Source organism: Trachemys scripta, chromosome 7, assembly GCF_013100865.1.
Source record: "Trachemys scripta elegans isolate TJP31775 chromosome 7, CAS_Tse_1.0, whole genome shotgun sequence".
Taxonomy (NCBI): domain Eukaryota; kingdom Metazoa; phylum Chordata; order Testudines; family Emydidae; genus Trachemys; species Trachemys scripta.
Window position 1 is genome coordinate 43,559,140 of NC_048304.1, and position 22,484 is coordinate 43,581,623.

Sequence of the window (22,484 nt, forward strand, 5' to 3'; positions counted from 1 at the left end):
AAAATTAAATATTAACTTTTGGAATTGTAGATATGCTATAATTAAGTTTACATGCTACTCTAATGTTAGCAAGTCTGAGTGGGATAAGCCTACCCATCTGTTTGTGGACATTAACTGTAAATCTGTATAATTTTTGCAATAAAATAGTTTTCTAACATGTCTTTAAAAATAATTGTATTCACAAAGAGAGTCTACTTTTCCTCTGACCCATGCACTTAATTTCTATTAACCTTAATGGCATCTACACATGCATCAAAAAGGGGATGAACTGCAAAATTAAAAGACTGAATTGAGAAACAGAAAATTGTGATGAACCTGCCATAGGACCCTTATAACAACTCTGTTGCATCTATGCATCCAGAACTAGAGATGTCTGGAGAACAATGACAATTCTGTTTTGTGACAATTTTTGAGCTCTCACAATTTGTTTTCATTCCACAGGGGAACAAAACCAAAATCTTTTGTTCTTGCAAAATAGAAATGTGTCAAAACAGCTGTGTCAAAAAAGCTCAACTTTTTGATTTCTCTCTCTCCCTCTCTGGTCAGACATGACCAGAGAGGCTGGGACCTCAAAAACCTTCTTGACAGAACCACCAGCAAAACAGACACTTCTCCACAAAATGGTTCAGCATTGACAAAACTGTATAGGTTGATGAAATTTAATTTTTTGTTAATTTTTTTAAGACTCAAAGATATGTTGTGGACAAAAGTTACTTTTGTGGTGATTCTGCTTCCTTATAGTGGTCACCCCTAAAAACTTGCCAATTTTATTTTACTGGTGGGTAACTAAAATGAGGTTTTCTTATCATTTGCAATATTCCTTATCTTGCTATCAGAAATACCTAGAACACTGCATATACTGTTGTAATCTTATTTATCAAAGCCAAAAAACTGGCAAATAGAGAGACGGTGTGCCCAGTATAGTAGCATGTATCATCTTTACTTCTGAATGTCCCATTTTTCATTACTAAGATTAGCGTGAAAACAGGATAGATCATTCTTACGGATTCTCCTGCTCTGGGGTTCATCTTCCTACTCCTACTCTTTTGGGAAGTGTTCATTTTAACAGAATGTGCAAAATATTTACAGCACATGACAAAACTTCTTTATTGTTGCATTTTGCTATGAATTAAAATGTAGGCCTATTTTTTCCCCGCCCTAGTGGTGGCTGGGTCACATTCAGAGGTTGATGAGCCTGATACAGATTAGTTATCGGAACTGAATTTTTCAGTTCAGGTAATAGTGATTCATGCTTTAAAATCCAGAGGTCCCAGGTTGACCCTTGCTGCCAACAACCCACCCAGGAATGTTGTGTACACCAGCACACTGCACAATACAATAAAGTACACAAATAGTTCTACAAAGTTATGGATTTATGAATTCTCTTGAAAATAAGGTCTGGTCTATCTGATCAGAAGTGTCAGATGCTCTGTTATGCTGCAGATAATTCATTACAACATTTACCTGACATTCTGGAATCTATGCCTTGTTGGATGGCAGTTGGAATGACTGAATAAGACAGCAAGTTTTGAAGCTTTTATTTAAACCTTTTGAGACTCAAGTACTTGAATTAAATGTTTTTCCTCTATTTACAGAGAAGAATTATAAAGCTTGTAAATTAATTTAATACAAAAAAAACTATATTTGGTTTATGTAATGAAATAGAATGATTTTGTAGATATTGGTTGCGTGATGCCTGTTTAGACAAACACAACAGCTAATTTGCATTTAAGAACTAATCACACACAAACTAGCCTGATTTACTAGAATCGGTTACGTGACAGTATTGCCAACCAACACACCAATTCTGTAAGCTTACTATAATTTAATAGCTGATTATTAGAAAGCATAACTCATTCAGAAAAATGCTCTCTAAACACACATCTGAGGATTAATTTACAGTTGTGTCAAATATATTGGAAACAATATAATCTGTGTGAACTCCATCAATCAGCCCTGCTCCATTGTTATGAACAAACCAACAAGGGATATCAATGCCATGCTTTGGATCTTTTCTGAAATCTTTCTGCCAGCCCCTGAAATAGAAAACATATAATTATGTAAATATCAATGCACAAGCTACAAGTAGATAAGGTGATATTTTCTAAGGACTTGATTATTATTTACCTAGTTACTGTTAGTTTATTGTTTTTGATCACGATTGTAGCATCTGGTTTCTTGGGATCAGACCCAGGATGGATTTCAAGTATATTAAAGTCAATGTGGTGGAAAAATTGCCCTAAAAAATGAGAAACAATATCAACTGTTAACATTTCATGCCTGTGGTGTGCATTAAAAAAGTCATTTATGCTCCTACGTTGATTTTTCAGGCTCTCCTAAGGATCTAGGTATACAGGGCCAAAATTTCAGCAGAATGTCAAATATGCATCCACACAATTTGTGGATACACTGATTTTGCATAAGCAAATACTAACTTTCAGGCCAATTTAAGTATTATTTGTTTTGTATTTTGTATAATATCTATTTAATAATAATTAATAATTCTTTATTCTTCTACAATATCTTCCATCCATCTGTGTTTAAATTTTCAGAGACTTGTGTTAAAGGAAGCCAATCTGGGCATACAGCTTCATGAAATATGATGAGTACTATGCAAAAATGGATGGGGTTGGACAGAGTGCTGTCTAGTTATGCAAATCAAATCTTCAAAAAGATGTTTCATGTACAAGACCATTTTGTTTGAACAGCTGTAGAGCCTCACTATTGAAAATTGAGTTGCCAATAATTATCTTTAAATTATTTGATTCATCTAAATTAGTTTAGGGCTGCTTAGATTAGGGATTTTATTTCAGCCCCATTTCTCCATAAAATTGTGTCCTTACTCAAGCATACACGGTAAAATTTATCTCTTTTAATCTCCCTTCATAAATTCTTCATGGTCACCTTGTTTTTTGTCATGTCTGTTCAGTTGCATTGGTCGGGAGTCTCATCCAAGCACCTACTGCTTTTATTTGACAATAAATACATGTATTGGGAAAGCAGCCATAGTAACCTTGAAAATGATTGAGCTCAGAAAACTGTCCGGTATAATTTCTGAATTCCAATTTCATGTGCACACTTCTGGCAGAATTTGCTGCTGCTTCTTCTGCATTGTGTTGCACTGTTTGTGTAAAACTATTATATGGCTGGTGCAGAATAACTAGAGTGTTTTCACAAATGTTAGATAACAAACAGACATAATTGTAGTTTATTTAATAAAATACAAGGTCAAACTCAGGGTTGATATAAATGATACTGTGAGATACATGCCAGTGAGCTGATATAAACCAGGCTATGTCAGTGTGCCTGTAGGATGCTGTAACTTAAAATACCAAAGGGATGGTAGCAAAAACAGCGAATAATGCCCTACCTCAATGGTTTTCAAACTGTTTTTCTGGGGACCCAGTTGAAGAAAATTGTTGATGCCCATCACCCAACGCTGGGGCTCAGGGCTGGGACAGGGGATTGGGGTGTGGGGTTGGGGTGTGGACTTACCTCCAGTGGCTCCCGGTCAGCAGCGCAGCCGAGGTGCAGAGGCAAGCTTCTGACCTGTCCTCGCACCGCAGACCACGCTGTGCCCCGGAAGCAGGTCTGGCTCCTCGGCGGAGGCGCGCAAGAGGCTTTGCATGACTCTCACCAGCAGGCACCGCTTCTCTGCCCCCTCTCCCCCAGTTCCCATTGGCCAGTTCCCAGCCAATGGGAGTGCGGAGCCGGTGCTCAGGGCGGGGGCAGCAGTGTTGAACCTGCTGCTGGCCACTTCCGGGGCACAACACGGTGTTGGAACAGGTAGGCACTAGCCTGCCTTAGCTAGGCAGCACTGCCGATGGGACTTTTAATGTCCCGGTCGGCGGTACTGACCAGAGCGACCAAGTGCCTGACACGCCACGACCCAGTACTGGGTCACGACCCGAACTTTAAAAAACGCTGCCCTATCTTATCTGACCTCTTACTGTTAGTGTTTTCTTGCTATAGGGCCCCATTGGCCTGTAAATTACACCACCTAACACGCTGGCTTACCAACATGTAATTTACATCACCATTGATGATTTTTTTTTTCAGATTCCAAGTATGGGTGCAAAAAAAAGGTGAGGGTACATCTGTAATAGTTCATTATCCTTCCACCATCAGCAAACTCACTGAACTGTTAGGAATACAAGCTTGTTACCCTCAACCTAAACGTGCAAGGGAAAATTGGCAGGAGTTTACATAATTCTTGAACACACAGTAGTGCTTCCAACAGATAATGCATCCCAGTAAAGATATTACACTGGCAGAAAATATGATTCAGTGGTGCTGTGCCTTTAAGTATGCAGCAATTCTCCAAAAAGAGACATATTTTTGGAGTTTAATGTACCCACCCTCCACACACCTACATCATATATCATTTGAAAGCTTATTTTATTTATGTTTGATGAGGTACAATGTGGAGCTATCAAGTGGTGCCATAAGCCTGTAAGTGAGGTAAACAATGGTGTCCAAAATGAGAGTTTGTCACTTTTTTCACAGTTCCAGGAACACTGCAACATGACTATTACTACAGTTTTTACTGTCTAAGTTAATTTCAATACCTTATTGTGGTGTTTACTGGTCAAAGCTACTCAACAATGTATTTCAAGATATTTAATGGTTTTGCATGGGCAAATATTTTTTAAGCTGTTTAGCATGTGGCAAAAATGGCAAATATCAGCATTTTGCAATATACTAATATGAAATGTTTTCACATCACATATTATTAATTGTCAAAGTATCTCACAAGTGATTATAATAGTTTTCTATATTTTCAATTGAAATTTGCTGAACAGATCAGCCTGGCTCTGAAGGTTGTTTTCCAGTATCAGTAGATTGCATGCCACGGTTTGTGGCATTTCCTAATATAAAGCTTTTGTCTGTGTAGCTTTTTAGTTCAGTTTTTTAATTCAGTGACACTTATGCACAGGTCAGTATTAGTGTTGCAGATGACAATACACAGCTTCCTACTGAACTTCAGTCAAAGTGCTCAATAAACAAAAATGGCAATTTTGATACTGACATATAGATCTAATATAGATCTAATTTAGCACGTCTGTATACTTGTACAAAATGAAAAATGGTGGGTATTAGCGGTAGTAATGCTAACAATGCTGCTTTGGAAGTTTTATCTCTATGGGGAAGTTACAGTACATGAAGACATTGAGGACAAAAGGACCTTAAAGCTTACATCAAAGAAAAAAAGCTCTCCACAAACTTTGAAAAATGTGTTATTTGTCAAGAAAATAAAAAAAATGCAAAACTGTTAAAAGCCACCAATGCTGAACAGAATTCTGGGATGCTGGCATCAAGAAGCCAGGAGAGATTAATTGTATTGGCTGCTACTGAATGAGACTCTGAATCTGATCAGAGAGCATCATAGTCACGTATTTCTATAGCCACCAGAGAAAGCTCATCCTCCAGCACTGGGTCCTGTTGTATAGTTTGCTTGAGACAAAAACACACAAGAAAGACAAGAAACTTCATAAAATAGAAACATGACAGAGCAACCAAACTAAGGAAAGCAGAACTTCAAAGAGGAGCTGATCGCATTTTGCACAGAATAGGTAAGAAAGACTTGATTGCTAAGGATACAGTTTATCACTCCAATCTTTCTTTCTTTCTGCTTGAGTAAAACAAATCTTAAAGTAAAACCAGCTGGTTACACTGCAACAGTTCAGTCACCTTATCACGCTGCATTTTATCAGCTCATTACAGAGACAGACAATGATATGTACAACAAGAAGGCTCTTCTCCTCTCCAAGCTGCTACAAGGATATAAAGCCCTACTTCCCTCAAATATAGAAACTGCAAGATATGCCACTAGCAAGTTACAGGCAAGATTAGTAAAACCACTATGGTTCTGCAATTTCATTCCATGCACAGCATGGACAAGGCAAGTCTATCACTGTTCTATGCCAAGGCTTAAATTCATCTGGAGGCCACCGGTAAACATTTTCAAACTCATGGGAGGCACCAGGGCTCAGGGTTCGGGGCTTCAGCTGCACAGGAGGTAATGATGATGACTAGAAATGTCACCAGTGATATTACAATTCAATTATACCTGTACATATTTATTATTATTATTTTTTTTTACCCTTTACATTGTTGTTATGTTTTGAGGTCCCAAAGAAATCCAATTTTGTTTTGAAATAATACATTAAGCTAAGAGAGTCATTAAGCTAACAGAAACAAATGCAAATATTTCAAAGTGGTAATTTTAACATATTGATGGTATCATTTTTTATTCCTGTTTCTTTGGTAATGGCACCACATGACAGCTCCACATCATACCTCATCTTAAAGTAGACATAGTAAGTTTTCAAATGATGCATGATGTGCATGTGTTTAGAAAGGGTACACTGAACTGACCAAATTGATGATGTGTGCCGCTCACTTACTTTATGCCTAGAATGACTGTTGAACATCAAATCAGGGCCTTGTCTTCACTATGGAAAAAAACAACGGTGTGTTCTTACCATGTTAGCTAACTTGAGACAAAACCCAGGTGAAGACAAGGCAGTTTCTAGGTTTAACGTGTTAGCAGGTCAAAATATTTCCAAGGTAAAAATATACCTTTTTTCCTAGTCTGGATGCATGCACAGGGAGTTGGCAGATTTTGGCTGTACAGTGAGTAATGAGTATTTTAATAGCGCCTATCTCTAGGTATAAAATGATGATCAAACTGAAACAAGAAACATCCACTTTTCAAAGAGTTTGAGAGAGTTGGTGCAATAAAGAAAACAAGTCTGTAGATGGGTATTAGGCAGACCTTAAGGTGGATCAACGAGACTAGTGAGGGCAAGTGGGTCAGTTTAAGCACTGGGAAAAGAAATAACAAAAAAAGTTGTTAACGTTTTGAAGAGTCTGACCCCACTTATGGGGCACTGGCCTTATGTGAATTCATACCTAATAAGCCATGGGTACGTTCAGACAGCTTGTGACTATCCAGCGTATACAATCCTAGGAAGTCCTGGTGTAGAGGATGCTTCTTCCACACTTTGTGCAAAACAATAACAAATGATGCGCCATCTCCCATTGAAAGCACTAGATTTTTTTTCCTGTTGATTATCACAGTCAGACTGTGGGAAAAAGAAACCATAATTAAGAAATCTTATGTTTCTTGATGCCATTATTGTGAATAACAGAATTACTAGAGATGATGAAGGACCTGAGAAAGGAAAACTGTCTGGCAAACAAAAAAAGATTTCAGCATGTAGCCTGACTCTGTGTGTGTGTGTGTAGTATTGAGACTGAGTGCAAAATTATCTTAGAGAAGGCTAATCCCTCACTTTCAAATCTCTTTGCAAACCACTTCTATTGAAACACCTACTAGAACTGGCCACCTAATAATGGATAGGCTGAGACACAATTGGATATAGTATGCCTATGTATTTGTTTATTAATAAAATGTATGCCTTTCATCACCATTTTTCTTGAATGCTGTGTGCCACTACTCCCCCCCCTTTGACTGTCTGAGCTGAGACAGTAAACTCTCCAGACTTTGTCATCAATGTTATATGCAGTGTAGTTGTAGTCATGTCGGTCCCAGGATATCAGAGAGACAAGGTGACTGAGGTAATATCTTTTATAGGATCAACTTCTGTTGGTGAGAAAGACAAGCTCTCACAGTGTGGCTCGAAAGTGTGTCTCTCTCACCAACAGAAGTTGGTCCAATAAAAGATATTACCTCACCCACCTTCTCTGTCAATGCTAGTAAAAATGAAGCTCCAATCCTGATTAAGATCTTTGGGCATTACCACAATAAAAATATTAAATGCACAGGACAGATTGTGTCTTTGCTATCCTGCTCTCTCTACTGCGCAGTTCTAACAGGTTCTAGCTGTGCATCTGAGGACAGCAGAATACTGAAGTTGATCTTCCCTTTGTTCTGAGACAAGAATTTTACTCAGAGTACCTAGTAAAAATTTGAAGAGGTAGGGCTATGAATATTGAAGCTAATCTAAAAACAGTAGCTGATCCTCAACTATTTTGTATCTTGAACAGTCATTTATATCTGTACAAACTGCATATAAAATACTGCCATTCTGATCTGGTGCCTGGTATAAATAACTCCACACTGAGCAAGTCGGTGGAGAATCCAGCCCTAACTAGTTTTATTTTTATATATACACACAATAGAAGAGACGTTGATTCCTCTATGTATAAATGGCATAATTTCCATTTCTGAAAAGATGTTTGTTACAATATATCTGTTTTGTCTTTGAGCAAAATTTTTGTGAAACTTAAAACTCTGACAATTTATATATAGAATAGGCCACACCTTGTTATTTATCTCTTAAAGATTGTTAGTCGCTGTAGTATTGGGTACAAAGCTAAATCCTGTTTTCCGTAAGGGGAAAATTCTGCTCTCATTTATTATTGTAAATCCAGAGAAATTTAATGATAGTTACTCTGGATTTACACAGTGAAGCTGAGAGCAGAATCTAGCAGGATTTGAACCGGTATTAGAGTTTTCAGCTTATCCTTTGCATGTTCATAAAATGTATCTTCAATTTTAGTAGAGCTGTGCAAATAACAGGTTTTTCAGATCTTTGATGATTCCAAAAAATAAAATAAAATACAAGTTTTGGATCAGTCTGAAAGTGAAATTTTTCAAAATTTTTGGCAAATCAAAAAGTAAAAAAAATTATTTTTGGTCAAATGAAATGTTTCATTTTGACATTTTCTAAATGAAACATTTCAATTTTGACCATTTAAAAATGTTTGTGATTGATTTTTTAATAAAATTAAAGGAAATTGTGAAACAAAAAGTTTAGAACTGAAAATTTGAAACATTTCATTTAGAAAAATGTCAAAATGAAGTTTTTCATTTTTTCCCGATGAATTAAAAAAAAAAATGTTGGTTGAAACAATTCAGCAAAACTAGCTTTCACAAAACATGTGCTGTTGTTGAATCTGGATTTCCAGCAAAAAAGTTTCAGATGAAAAATTTCACTCAGCTTTATTCTTTAGTGAACAATAGCTTTTTCACAAATTTGAAAATTCTTGAATGATTCTGGTATTTGTGATACCCTTCTTGTCGCAGGGTGACTGTATCAAGCCAGGTGAAAACTGTCTTCTTTCTGTCCTTCTGGAGGGTTATTTTCTCAGGAGTTACTTCTAGTTTTAATTCCAGCTGCTTATTTTCAATCCCAAGTTTTCCAAAATATGTGTTTTGGATCTTTGCATCACTGCTCACTCTCTTATCTCCAATAAGCTGCCCATTGACTCTGATGCCTAAAATTAAAAAAAAAAAAAAAGAAAGATTCTGGTCAGCATATGTCAAGGAATGACATGGAAAAACTAAATTTGAGAAAATAAATCAGTTCAGAATCACATCAGAATTGTGATCTTATTTATTGTGGTTCAGAGCAGCATGTAAGAGCTATAATGCAATGGAGAATCTGGCCTGGAATCATCTGTTGAATGGGAATTCACTGAGAATAAGTGGCCCTCCACCAGGGCATATGGAATAAGATTCTACTTGTATTGGTCGGCAGCTTCAGTGTTGAGAAGGAAAAGTCTGAGCCATTATTCTCTATCACTCATTTTAAGCCTTTTCCAGGCATTCCAGGCAAGTTATGGCAAACATGACTTATTTGGAATTCTCACTACTTCCATTCACTGGGCCATATTATACCTGTACAATTCCTCTGAGGGGGTGGCCAAAAGTTCCTTTTCCTACTAAAAGTGAAAATATGGTGCAGTGCACTTTACACTAAGTGATGGAGTATTCCCTTGCTGTAGCTGTGTAGCTCCCATTAATGTCACTGGAAGTTACAATCTCACATTGTGTCAAGGAAGAGAAGGGCCCTATAAATGTAAGGTGAAGAGCCCTATAAATGAAGTAAATATCCTGATTTACTGTATTTAAAGTATGAAAAACTCACCTGTAACTGGGTCATTTATTAAATTTAACACTGCACCCGTCTCTTCATTGATATTGAAACAAATGGCATCTTCTTTTTGTGGCACTGATATAATGAAGTGTGGATCTCCATCAACTGTAAATAATAATCACTAGTATTTATATAATGCTGCAGATGTTCAAAAGTTGTGTACAAACAAAAACTAGTTAATTAAACATTATTATGTCTCCTCTTAGTTGATTTATACTGCCCCTTTAGAACTGCAACTTTTAAATTAGAGTGAAATAGTGAGATTAGAATGAAAGAGTAGCCACATTTAGCAATGAGTCTAGTTAATATCAACATATTTTACTGGGTGGAGATAGGAGAAATTGGAACCCAATAAGATTTCTGGACCTAAAGATAACAAATCCTCATGTGAGTTTTAGCAAAATAGTTTTGTTGTGATAAGTGTGTGTGTGTGTGTGTGTGTGTGTGTGTGATAAGAGTGTCCCGTAACAAGGCCATTTACATAGGAGGCAATTTTGTTAGGAAAATATGATATCCTAATGCAAAAAGTGCTTAGAATTAGATCAAAGAATACAGCTGAGCTTAATGTGTATAGTTAAGAAATCATTTGATTCCTACAAAATGTTTCCACAAATAGACAAATGCCAAAAGATAAATTTCTGGGACGAGAGGTTTAGCGGGACTAGATAAAGAGAAGCTGGATATAACACCCATTTTTTTTGCAAAACTAAAAGCTAACCCACAACGTTTAGCAAAATCCAAACAATCCTGGTTTTGTCCATCTTTCCAATGTGACATGGAATTGTGGAAGAGTTAAAGCTATGTAAAATCAATATAATATACCCCAGTACTCTGGCTTGCTGCTAGGAAGAGAACAACTTCGGAATTTTTTTAAAATTTACTTATAGAATTGACTCTATTGAAAGATCTTCTGAATATAAAACTTTTAAATTATACAGGTGAAGAAAAAAAATCTATAACCCAACTACTAAAATTTAACATACTAGTGCTACACCAAGTGGCACACCAAGAAGTAAGCCCTTAGCCTCAAGTAAGCTCTGTTGGAATAGTATCAAGGAGGGACATGAAAAAATGCTGGTGAAAGCAGGAGGCTGAGTGAGTACCATTCAGACAAAGAAGAGAAAAGTAAGGGTTACTGTCAAGAGGTTTAGGAGCAGAAAGAAAGACCATGATAAGGATTAAACCAGTGAAGGCTGAATGTTATAAAAGAATAAGGGAAATTTAGAGCAAATTAAAACGTGAGCCTATGGAACAAAAATTGCTTATCTATTTTGTTTTTATGAAAATTAATTATACAAAAGATTCTGAAGAATTTTGCAACTTGGTCTTTTTAAGGTTCTCCTCTTTTTTTTCAAAGAAGACCTTTTCCCTATTTTATTTTAAACTATTTAAAACAAACTCACCACTAGTATATACGGAGGGGATTGAAGGACTACTATACAGATAAGAATGTGTTGGATCTGCATAGAAACAAAGAACAAAGATTGTTAGAAATAAAATCAAAAGGGGATATTTGCACATTGTATCTACAAGACAGGTAGGATGTTAACAATTTAAATTACTTGTTCAAGCTTAATTTCTATTCTAGTTCTAATACATAATGGTTATGGTTTGATGGTACTGCTCTGCACTGCCATGTGCAAAACCCAGGCTTGAGTATCAATCCCAATCTCCAATTTACTGGTTCAGCAGGTACTAGAAGTAATTGTGTTTATTCTCTGTGAATGACTGGGTATCACAAACAGCTTGTGAAGATATTTCCGCTGATATTTCTTGTCTGGAAGAGGACAGACTGAGACAGTACTTAAGGCTGGAAGAGGAAGGCAGAGGACTAAAAATAGAACAAATGGAGAAGATTGTCAGGGCTTTCTCAGGTACATCGGCGACTATCTACACACACACCGTTTGCTATAGCTTCAGTGTGACAGTTGCTGCTGCTCCTGAATCAGGAAAAGTGTCATTGGGATAGAGACAAACTCATTTACATTATCTTCATCATCTGATGCTCTCCACTTGAGGCACCAAAGGAACTCTCTTCCAGTGATTCCAACATGTGGCTCAGAGATTCCCGATGAATATTTTGGCAAGTGTGAAAGCCTGATCTGTGATGCTTCACAGCTTTAAGACTCAAGCCCTAAATCATAAGGATGTTTATACATACGACTGTTCAATCTTTAGTTGCATTTTAACCTATTATGTTGAATTTGCTAGTCTTTTCCTAGAATTTGTTAAAATATAGGTGAAAACACAGACAAACTTATTTCCCTCTGCCTGATCATTTTTGTTGCCTGAAATGATTCCTTTGACAAATCTAGTTCATTCAGAAATTCAAGATTATGACTTACATGATTGAGTGCCTGGGGTAGCCCTGGCTGTGAATGAAACAGAACAGCATTAGAACAGATAAATGAAAGACAAAAATAAAAGATATCCTGCATTTATCTATAGATTTCTAGATGTTTAGAAAACACACACTGCATCATCCCTTGCTTCCCAAGCTGAAAGCATTCCAGGGACAGCAAACCCAACTCTTGGAGAAAGGAAATGTCTTGTGTAGCTTTTGAGAAATCTGCTCAGGCCAACACGCGGACCAGCACTAATGAGATCTGAAGGGAGCTTTCCTACAATATTGGAGCCCTTAAGAGTTAGGGAGTAGGAGTGAAGCAAATGTAGATATGAATATTGATAAACAACCACACTACTCTAGCAAAGTTGAAACTTACATGGGACATTTAAACAAAAAATCTTACCATGAATAGCATGAATCTGGCCTATCCCCAGAAGTGCAGGGGAGTGGGTTAGGAAAAACGTTTGAAGTAAAGGATAGTTAAGAACTAGAACAGGTTATCAAGGGAGGCTGTGGAATCCCCATCATTGGAGTTTTTTAAGAATAAGTTGGACTAACATCTGTCGAGGATGGTCTAGGTACACATGGTCCTCCCTCAGCATAGAAGGATGGACTAGATGACCTCTCAAGGCCCCTTCCAGCCCTACATTTCTATGATTCTATGTAGCATAGATGCAGACACAGTACATGGGCCAAATTCTGCTCTTTTCTTTAACCCCTGGAAGAAGCCAAGTCAACAATCCATTCCTGAGGCCAGACCATCTCCTCCCGCAGTAAAACCTGTTGGGGGCAGGATGTCTCTGAGGATCCTCTTTTGCCATTCCTCCCCAATGTGGCTGTGGGGCATGTAATTTCCATCCATCACAGGCCCTGCCCCAAAACCTGCCAGATTCCCAGGGATCTCTAAGAGACCAAGACCATCTGCATGGAGGCCCAGTGCTTCTACGCCTGTTCTCTGGCAGTATGGCTGTGTTGGGGGATTCCCATGGGGCCTGTGGGACTGTTCACAGACAAGACATATTATCTCATCTTGTCCTGGTAAACTCTGTGGCTGGAGGGGGAATGGTGTACATCCCGTCTGATTCTACCCACTCCTCTGCTTTGTCAGTCTCCTCCACTTCTCCCATGGGGATCCTAGACTTATGGAGCAGCCTTTATGGGGATGAGGTGGCTTGGTGCTGAATGGGAAACTGACACCTCTGGTCCTCCATGTGAGGAGAGAAATCTGTGGACCAAGAGCCTCCTCCATATAATTATCTGGCAGTGAATGATCCTGCCCATGGACAGCAACTAACAATTCTTATTATTTGCTTGTATTAGGCACCTAGAGTCTACTGTGATAGGTTCATTACAATTTCTAAAGACAGATGGAGCTCAGTGAACGATGAAAACAATTATTTATGAATATTCTGCTTGAAAAAAATCATATTTTTTTTATTTATAATGGAGATATCCTATCTCCTAGAACTGGAAGGGACCTTGAAAGGTCATTGAGTCCAGCCCCCTGCCTTCACTAGCAGGACCAAGCACTGATTTTTGCCCCAGATCCCTAAGTGACCCCCTCAAGGATTGAACTCACAACCGTGGGTTAGCAGGCCAATACTCAAACCACTGAGTTATCCCTCCCCCCCATAAATTCTTACCCATTTATGAATTATTCACTCAGAATACTGCTCAAATAATTTTATTTTTTGTAAAGTGTGTAATTTGTCAAATAGATGATTCAGCAACTAATACCCAAGCAGCACTAAAGAGACAGAAGTATTGGATAAAACAAATAGAATTTGAAACTTACCTTCAGCTGTTACCAGGGATGGATATGAAATAATAATAATAATAAAAAGTTAACTGTTAGTTTCAGGTACACAGTTAAACAGTTGGATAATCTGCTCTAATATGAAACACCATTTTAATTAGGTATTCTGAAGCAAAATCAAATATGGTTTGATGGTTCAGACATAACTCTTGTAGCATTTTAAATTTCAAGCCCATATTCTTGCTGTTGATGTGAGTGAATGTAAACCAACTGCAAGGGGAACAAATGAAAAGAAAATGTTTAACATATGGGACAACAAATCTGGACTCAATTATGCATGTGAAAAATGAATATTAGCCCGTGGGAACAGTTATACTGGCAATTGATTTACTCTGTCTCACTTTCATGCAGCTGCCAAGTGCTCCTTGACAATTTTACTCTGTTGCAATTTTCATGATATGAGATGAGACCCTTCATATTTCTAGTACAGCTCATGACTATGGTTGAATCTGTAACCCCATTTGCATGTCCGGAAGGGGCAGATTGGTCAGCTGGGAGCATATTTGAAGGCCAGGGATTTGTGAAGAAACTATCAGAGTGCTGGGAAGCAGGCAAGGAGAGGAAAACCATTAGGGTAGTGGAGGGGAAGTCCAGCTGGGGTGTTTTGTGGAAGGTTTGGTGGATCTAATCCAAGGACAAGAGACGAATGAGGAGAAGCAGAGCAATGTATGTGGTAAAGTGATAGCTGAGACACTGAAAAGGAATGTACTTGTCTTAATTTCCTCAGTACAGCTTACTAAAGATGGACAGAGTCATTTTTCATGCCATATAGGTTAAGTAGGAGAAAATGGGCTGTAAGAGAGAACGCTAATTTAATGAACAACTAGCTAATAACTAACAAAGTAAACAAGAACAAGGGAAAGATAAATGGATCTGAATTTTAAATGACTACCTTCTTCTATTGCATCACAATATGTATATTGTGTTTTCCAAACATGAAGATATTATACCTGCCCTTCAGCTATCTAAATGTCTGAGTATGCAAAACCTTACAAGAGTACTCTGTCTTCATGTGAGTAAGAACTTGCTGGATCTGACCCTGAATTAAAACAATATACAGAAAAGTTTAGGAGGAAGGGATGTGAACTGAAGTTGAGCATGTCTAGATTATTTAGGTTAAATGTGTTTCTTGGTTTTATTTATTTTATTGTTTTAAGATGTTTGTATTTTTATATACCATGATTTTGAATTTACAATATACTTTAAATTTATGGGCAAATGGGTAGCAATGGAAGGTGGACTGATGGAAGAGAGTTTAAAGGAGGAAAATGATTCTGTGTGGTGCACAGGAGAAAGCTATACTAACCATTGGAGGGCATGGCTTGGAAAATATATTTGCATATATATTTGAAACTCTGCTCCAATGTGAAAAGCCCCTATCTAAGGGAATGTCAAATGGTCATTTGAATTCCCTTAGTAAAGTAAAACTGAAAATGTCTGTACCTTCTACTGGTTTATCAGCAATTGCAGCTTTATCTTCATTATCTTCTGGCTTCGTAACTACCATGGATGTCAAAGGTGTCACAAACTTGTATTTCAGAGAGAGCTCCAGGGCTTCAGCAGTAAGATTTTCCTTTTCTTCTCCCTGAGCTACAGTGCTGAATGAAGGGAGAGAATCAGAACATAAACCTTCTACAAAGCCAAATCATTAAACACTGGATTAAGCATTTTATTCTCCCTCTAAAATATGAAGCTATCCATTTATCTGCTGAAAAGAAATACACATTTCCTTTTGAGAGCACTCCTGACTTCACTGAGGGGCAGAGCAGGTAGCCACAGTCTGATCCAGTATTTGCACTCCTTTAAAATTAACTTGAAAAAACAATACTTACTATTTTTTGGCCTTCTCATGGGTGTATTTATGTGATGGAGAGTAAATTAGGTAAACAGTTCTGTATTTTCTGTGCATTTTTAATGAATATCGCCAATTAGTTGCCCAGTATTTTCATGCTATTTCACAGAGAATGTTAATTTATATTTCGTTACCGTTTTTCCAGTAATTGTTGGATGGTGAGATAAGCCCAAAGCCTCTCAATATAATCCCCAAATATGTACTCCTGTTCTTGGAGAGCTTTTGCTGTTTCTTCAACATCTGCTTGTTCACTAAATGTCACATCATTTTCTGCCTGTTAGGAATAAAGAAACTTCTCTCTGTAACAGACAGGTACGACTGAACCCTGACTATCCATACGTTACAGGAGACATCCAAAATCTTCATATAATCTAGGGTTTGGAAAATGAGGATCTACAGTAAATTAATGAACATCTTGATCCTGCACTGAGAATTGCACAGGTTCAGAAGTCAGTATCAGTGCCTTTGCTCAGTAGTTCCACAGCTGCTAAAAGTATATATATGGGGACATAACTCATTTTCAGAATTAACATTGAAATTTGGTTAATCAGGATTTACCTGTACATTGCTTATGCTATGTATTTAACATGGCACAGATATAGTAGCTGGCCTAGTAGTAGCACAATTTCTGTATTTTAAATATACACCTCTATCCCGATATAACACGACCCGATATAACACGAATTTGGATATAACGCAGAAAAGCAGTGCTCTGGGGAGGCAGGGCTGCGCACTCCAGTGGATCAAAGCAAGTTCGATATAACACGGTTTCACCTATAATGCGGTAAGATTTTTTGGCTCCCGAGGACAGCGTTATATCGGGGTAGAGGTGTATCTAGTTTCAGATGATAATAATTGTAATGTGAAGTGGACCAATTTATGTCAGAGTACATATACAAGTGATACTATATATTTGATAAATATTCTCTGTATGAAAGTGGTACATTCGTGTTGGGTTTTTAAAAATTGTTATAGAATTCAGGACTGGAAATAATTTTTAGTTCACTTAGTTCCTAATAGGAACAAAGTTCTATCTCCATTGGAAGGCCTTTCAAATATTCAATTGACTTAGAGGGTGGAAAGTATTCCTCAAAGGATTGAAGACTATTTTGGAGGACAAATGCATTTCACATGCAAACCAAATCACCAGAACTCTTGGGAGGAAGTGGCAAGACTGGTATCTGGATTTCACTTAGCAATATTGCATTAGAACAAGATTTTCATACTGTTATACTGATGAATCTTGAATTGTACTTTTTACAAAGTTTGCATACAAAGTTAAAAGCCACAGATTACTCCATTCAACTATTAAACACGTTAATGAAACAATAAGGCTAACTATGTAAAGACAAAAAGAATCATCAAGAGATGTAAACATCAAGGTTCTGATAGCAACACTAACTTACTCAAATTGGACATACTGTGCAAAGTTACTCCAGATTGACATTAGAGTAATTCAAAGAAAAAATTAGCTAAATAAATGTCATGTCTTTTGGTGTATTTACATTCTCCATACTCTGCAATATTTTTTTTCATAGACTAAAGGTATATTGGGGAATTTTTATGCAATGCCAAATTTGGAATCTCCCACATTCATACATTTTTTGTCACAAAGAAAGGCTTGAAACAATCACAGTAGGCCCATACTTACACCTTGAGCTTTCACATCTGCAGTCAAACTGTTCAGGTCATTATCTGTAATACGTCCAGCCACCACGATTTCAGAGCCATCATAGTAGTGCTTAAAATTGTTTTGAGTTAAGTCAGAAATTGCATTTTCAGGGTAGTTTAACTCCACTTCTGTAAGCATGGGATTGGCTACTTCCTCATAAAAACCCTAGAGGGAAGAGGGGGGGAGCTTATAATTAATAAATATATAATTCATAGACACTCATATGCCCACAGATCTCTTGACACCTTAACAAAAAAATAAAACTGTTCATTAGACCATGCTGTCTCCTAATTTATAGTCATTCCACTTTGCACCTTTCCAAGAGAAGGGGAAAGCTGTTACCTGGAAATCTAGCACCCCAGCACATGGTCATATTTTGTTTAATTACATTGAAAATGGAGGCAAATGTCATCAGAAATATCAGCGTGACTGCCATCATTAACTTAATTTATATGGTTATGGTTTTACCTCCATTTGTATGGCTGAATCAGAATCTGGATAGATGCGACGAGCCACCCCTTTATTCTCTAGTGCCATCTTTTCTAGAAAATTATAGTCGATACCATAGCCAAAAGCTAGGTTATATAAGGGGTATCTTCCTTGAATGGCTTTTTTTACATTCACTTGAATTTCCTGAGGGTCTGATACACCTGCATATTAAATAATACAAAACAAATAGGCTTTAAGATTTTGTTTATGAAAACAATAGCAAACAGGAAAAAAAATAATAAAATGAATGAAATGTGGTTAGTTATTTTTTATTTCAATTTTTCAAGGCATGACTATCATATTTTCTAGGCATCATTAATTCTAAACTAACTTTAGACAAAGTATATATAAGTATCTAACTTAAAAGGCAGACTTCCTTTAAAAAAAACCAAAACCCTTTATTAACCCCATAAATAAGGTTCTCCAAGAGGCAGAGTACACACCAGCCACCTTTGTGCTTTCAGGATTCTGAGCTGTTCAGGGACTGGTGTGGCCCTCAGCATAACTCAGTGAAGTCCCATGTAGAGTTTTGTTATGACATCCCGAGACTGGCTGCTTTGCTTATGGGCAACTTCACAAGTGGGAGTAGCATGTATTATGGAAATCCCCTCCAAACTTCTGGCCCCATCCTGGCATGCCCCCAGGAAATTCTCTCCTACCCCTTTTGTGGCACCTTCAGGTGGACCCTGGTGCAATGGTGATTAGGGCACAGAATGGGTGGGAGAATCTCACTCCTCATCTTTATTCATTACCAAGCGATGAAACTCTATATTAAAGAAAATGTGCACCATCATAACAATTATTCAGTTACACATAACAATTATTCAGTGAAAACCCAAAATGTAGACATGTTGCACCAGCACAAAGCAGAGCATACAGCAGTTTAGCTTAATTGACAAATACCTTTCCCATCAGTGCAGGACATCTAAATTAAGGGTTTGCATCAGTGTAACTGAATTAATTTAGCTACACCAATGAAAATGTTCTTAATATAGCAAGAATGATGTCTAATTAGGCAATGGTTTAGTAATGTGGCAAAATTGTGACTAGGATGAGACCACCAAAGACACAGTGTATATATACTTGTGGTAGATTCATAGATTCTAGGACTGGAAGGGACCTCGAGAGGTCATCGAGTCCAGTCCCCTGCCCGCATGGCAGGACCAAATACTGTCTAGACCATTCCTGATAGACATTTATTTAACCTACTCTTAAATATCTCCAGAGATGGAGATTCCACAACCTCCCTAGGCAATTTATTCCAGTGTTTAACCACCCTGACAGTTAGGAACTTTTTCCTAATGTCCAACCTAAACCTCCCTTGTTGCAGTTTAACCCACTGCTTCTTGTTCTATCCTTAGAGGCTAAGGTGAACAAGTTTTCTCCCTCCTCCTTATGACACCCTTTTAGATACCTGAAAACTGCTATCATGTCCCCTCTCAGTCTTCTCTTTTCCAAACTAAACAAACCCAATTCTTTCAGCCTTCCTTCACAGGTCATGTTCTCAAGACGTTTAATCATTCTTGTTGCTCTTCTCTGGACCCTCTCCAATTTCTCCACATCTTTCTTGAAATGCGGTGCCGAACTGGACACCATACTCCAGCTGAGGCCTAACCAGAGCAGAGTAGAGCGGAAGAATGACTTCTCGTGTCTTGCTCACAACACACCTAATACATCCCAGAATCACATTTGGGTTTTTTTGCAACAGCATCACACTGTTGACTCATATTTAGCTTGTGGTCCACTATAAACCCTACATCCCTTTCTGCTGTACTCCTTCCTAGACAGTCTCTTCCCATTCTGTATGTGTGAAACTGATTTTTCCTTCCTAAGTGGAGCACTTTGCATTTGTCTTTGTTAAACTTCATCCTGTTTACCTCAGACCATTTCTCCAATTTGTCCAGATCATTTTGAATTAGGACCCTGTCCTCCAAAGCAGTTGTAATCCCTCCCAGTTTGGTATCATCCGCAATAGAGATAGTGAATCTCAAACTGAAACCAAAGACCTGATTCTCCAGTCTGCTACAGCGGCTTAACCTTAGTGTAATGCCATTGAAATCAGAGGCGAATCAGGTCTCACATCTCCTGAAATTAAAGAATGGTGAACTAAAACTGAAGTAATTATTTTCCTTCACCTGCTTAATTCCATTTTACTGTTCGCTTCATTTACCAAGACACTTACCTTCATTAGGTTGACCATCCGTTAACATGATAATTATAGATGCACTTCTCTTGGACACAGAATTTGTTTCAAAAGCTGTAGTCAGCATTTCAATTCCCTTCATTAAACCACCATGTAGGTTTGTCACTGCAATGTAGAGATACAAATTAGGGTTGAAAACTGGTGGTCAAAAATAGAAATGTTTTAATCATAGATTCATAGAAATGTAGGGCTGGAAAGGATCTCAGGAGGACATCTCGTCCAGCCCCACAGGCTGTGGCAGGATTAAGTATACATAGACCATCCCTGACAGGTGTTTTTCTAAGCTGTTCTTAAAAACCTCCAGTTATGGCAATTCCACAATCTCGCTAAGTAACCTGTTCCAGTGCTTAAACTATCCTTAGTGTTAGAAAAATTTTCCTAATATCTAATCTAAATCTTGCCGCAAAGTAAGCAGACTACTTCTTGTCCTACCTTTGGTGGACAAAAAGAACTGATCACCATCCTCTTTATAACAACCTTTCACATATTTGAAGACAGTTTCATAAATTAAACATGCCCAGTTCTATCAACCTTTCCTCATAGGTCAGCTTTTCTAAACCTTTCATCATTTTGGTTGATCTCCTCTGGACTCAATCCAATTTGTGAACTTTTTTCTTAAAGTGTGGTGCCCAAAACTGGAAACACTACTACAGCTGAGGCCTCACCATTGCTGAGTAGAGCTGAACAATTATCTCCTGTGTCTTGTTAATACATCCCAGAATGACATTTGCCTTTTTTGCAACAGCATCACACTATTGACTTATATTCAAATTGCGATTCCCCCATTGCCCCCAGGTCCTTTGCTGCAGTTCTGCTGCCTAGCCATTTAGTCCACATTTTGTATTTTTCCTTCCTAAGTGCAGTGTTGTGCACTTCTCTTTACTGAATTTCATCTTGTTGATTTCAGACTGATTCTCCAATTTATTAAGATAATTTTGAATTCTAATTCTGTCCTCCAAAGTGCTTACAACTACTCCCAGCTTGGTGTCATCTGCAAATTTTATAAGCTTGCACTCTACTCTGTCATCCATTAATGAAAATAATGACTAGTATCAGACCCAAGACAGACCCCTGCAGGACCCACTTGATATGTCTTCCCAGTTTAACAGTGACCATTAATAACTACTCTGAGTATGGTTTTTCAACCACTGTGCATCCACTTTATAATAATTTAATTGAGATCATATTTCATAGAATCATAGAAATGAAGGGCTGGAAGAGACCTCGATAAATCATCAAGTCCAGCCCCCTGAGCTGTGGCAGGACCAAGTAAATCTAGACCATCCCTGAGAGGTGTTTTTCCAACTTGTTTTTAAACATTTCCAATGATGAAGTCTCCGTGACCTTCCTTGGAAGCTTATTCCAGAGCTTAACTATCCTTTTAGTTAGAAAGTTGACATAGTTTCCCTAGTTTGCTTATGATAATGTCATGATGGATTGGGTCAAATGCCTTACTAAAGTCCAGATATAGCACATATACTGCTTCTCCTGCCCTGCATCCACTAGGCTGTTACCCTGTAAAAGAAGGAAATTAGATTGGTCTGGTATGATCTGTTTTTACAAATCCATGTTGGCTATTAATTATCACCTTATTATGCTCTATGTGAAACATTGTTTATTTATTATAGAATTATAGAAATGTAGAATTGGAAGGGACCTCAAGAGGTCTTATAGTCCAGACTCCTGCACTCAAGGCAGGACTAAGTATTATCTAGATGACCGCAACAGGTGTTTGTCTAACCTGTTCTTAAAAACCTCTAATGATGGAGATTCCACAACCTCCCTAGATAATTTATTCCAGTGCTTAACTACCCTGACAGTTAGGAAGTTTTTCCTAATGTCCAACCTAAAACTCTCTTGCTGCTATTTAAGCCCATTGCTTCTTGTCCTATTCTCAGAGAACAATTTTTCTCCCTCCTCCTTATAGCAAAATTTTATGTTCTTGAAAACTGTTATCATATCTCCCCTCCCCGACTTCTCTTCTCCTCACTAAACTAACCAATTTTTTTCAGTCTTTCCTCATAGGTCATTTTCTAGACCTTTAATCATTTATGTTGCTCTCCTCTGGACTTTCTCCAATTTGTCCTAATCCTTCCTGAAATGTGGCGCCCTGAACTGGACACAATACTCCAGTTGAGGCCTTATCAGCACGGAGTAGAGTGGATATTTAGGAATCTAGTGAATTATCATTACAGTA

At 37.7% G+C, this 22,484-nt stretch overlaps 1 protein-coding gene across 1 annotated transcript in view; it reads right to left on the bottom strand.

The window, feature by feature from the left end:
• Window positions 1-1,521: 1,521 nt before the first annotated feature.
• Window positions 1,522-22,484, bottom strand: part of LOC117880711 (inter-alpha-trypsin inhibitor heavy chain H3-like) — a 35,931-nt gene continuing 14,968 nt past the window's right edge. The window contains exons 10-22 of the mRNA XM_034777116.1: window positions 20,267-20,392; window positions 18,064-18,245; window positions 17,575-17,760; window positions 16,058-16,197; window positions 15,515-15,669; window positions 14,051-14,056; window positions 12,254-12,280; window positions 11,312-11,368; window positions 9,900-10,013; window positions 9,042-9,246; window positions 6,916-7,088; window positions 2,128-2,239; window positions 1,522-2,036 (exon numbers count right to left, since the gene is read on the bottom strand). Coding sequence (XP_034633007.1) covers window positions 1,892-2,036; window positions 2,128-2,239; window positions 6,916-7,088; window positions 9,042-9,246; window positions 9,900-10,013; window positions 11,312-11,368; window positions 12,254-12,280; window positions 14,051-14,056; window positions 15,515-15,669; window positions 16,058-16,197; window positions 17,575-17,760; window positions 18,064-18,245; window positions 20,267-20,392 — 1,628 coding nt within the window. The 3' untranslated portion in view covers window positions 1,522-1,891. The remainder of the gene's footprint in view (window positions 2,037-2,127; window positions 2,240-6,915; window positions 7,089-9,041; window positions 9,247-9,899; window positions 10,014-11,311; window positions 11,369-12,253; window positions 12,281-14,050; window positions 14,057-15,514; window positions 15,670-16,057; window positions 16,198-17,574; window positions 17,761-18,063; window positions 18,246-20,266; window positions 20,393-22,484) is intronic.